The 1,565-nt window shown below is 35.8% G+C and overlaps 1 protein-coding gene across 1 annotated transcript in view; it reads right to left on the bottom strand.

Annotated features, from left to right (window-relative positions):
- RBX1 (ring-box 1, E3 ubiquitin protein ligase) overlaps positions 1 to 1,565 on the bottom strand; it is a 20,749-nt gene that overhangs the window by 9,021 nt on the left and 10,163 nt on the right. The window contains exon 3 of the mRNA XM_008566690.1: positions 209 to 279. Within this exon, the coding sequence (XP_008564912.1) occupies positions 209 to 279 (71 nt within the window). The remainder of the gene's footprint in view (positions 1 to 208; positions 280 to 1,565) is intronic.

Below are 1,565 nucleotides of genomic sequence, written 5' to 3'. Positions count from 1 at the left end.
AAGAAAAACTAGTGCCTCTCTGCACTAATAATTTTTACTCTATGACAGGTAAATAGTATGATGAGTTAAAATCTCTTTTACTATCTGTATATCTTTTGGGGGAAAGGTGGGCTAGTCATTTTTTTCCTCGTTATTTTCAAGACTGGCAAAGCAGGAAAAGTGGTAATATGTTTACAAGCCACACTGATAGGTAAAGGTGTTTCCTTACGTTACAGACTCCCCACGCAACGGTACATTCTTCAGAAGTAGCAGACGCCTGGTTAGCTTGACATTCTATGCCTGTGGGAACAAGAGCAACAAGATCACTGGACCTCAGGAACAGCAATCTTTCAATCTGTAGCAGCCAAAACAATTCTCAAGTGGTTAATTAGCCATAATTGTTTTTTAATGAATGTGAAAAAGGGTGAAGAGAAATATGATTTAACAGTATGCTTTCAAACTATTTCCTATCCTTCTTTAAAAACAGAGTAACAAATGGGAATGGTATTTAAAATTTTGAACATAACCTGATTTGTTAAAATGGAAGTGCTTTCTCTTAATTTGGTAAATTTAGTAAATTCTTAAAGCAACCTCATAACTCTTACTGTTCTCAGAACTGGCATCTTTTCCCTATTTTTGGTGAATGCTTCCTCTTGGGCTCTTACAACACCCAGGCTTAGCCACATGAAGGCCTAGCTGGGTAAAAAGCTCCAGTCCCTAAAAGGGTCAGGCAGAAACCTGTGAACTAGGACAGAAGCTAAATAAAAGGGGGTGAGGAGGCCTGTGTCAAACTGCAGAGTGTGCTCTTTGTACAAGCAACAAAACTCCAAATTCTGCAAAATACTGTCAAACAAAGCAAATCTGTTAGGCCAATGAGTTAGATATTTGGGGCTTACCACTTTGTGATGCTTATTGCCCCTGAATAGATTCCATCTGGGAAATAGAGAAAACTACTGCAAACATACCTAAATATCAATTTCACAGAGGAGGAAGAAAGGGAATTTAAATAGAATAAAAATCTCACTGAGATTGAAACTGATGTATAAAACTTTATTGGGGATAAATATCCAAAAACAAGAATTACTAATGTATCATTTGCTTTCTCGAAGATGGTAACTAAAAGGGGTTTCCTTTCTGAAGAATAAAAAGCTTCAGGAAAGATTATTTGATACGGAACAATTACCTCAAAATACCATAGGTGGAAAATAGTAAAATTGTAAAAAATATTATGCTGAGATGTTAATGCATATATTTGGTCTCAGGAGAAGAGATACACCTTTTTTTTTTTTAACCCCTTCAAAAATATGAAAGGCAAAAGATCTGAAATCACAGAATTTGCTTTTGCTACCCAGATTCTCACTACAAACAGGATAACTTGGTTTGCCATATGATAAGATTGAAGAATCTAGGGTCTATGCAGTATATTCAAGAATTTATGGGTGCTGTGAATGCACTACCATATTTAAAAGAATGGCAGAGAACTTGATGTCCTTCAGTTGAATGGTCTAACTTAGATGAGGACTATATTTCAAAGTACGTCATCATGTTTAAATTTGTTTAAACATGATGGCTTTCTTTCTGGCTGT

Source organism: Galeopterus variegatus, unplaced genomic scaffold, assembly GCF_000696425.1.
Source record: "Galeopterus variegatus unplaced genomic scaffold, G_variegatus-3.0.2 Scaffold262, whole genome shotgun sequence".
NCBI lineage: Eukaryota > Metazoa > Chordata > Mammalia > Dermoptera > Cynocephalidae > Galeopterus > Galeopterus variegatus.
This window is presented reverse-complemented; position numbering and strand designations above follow the sequence as displayed.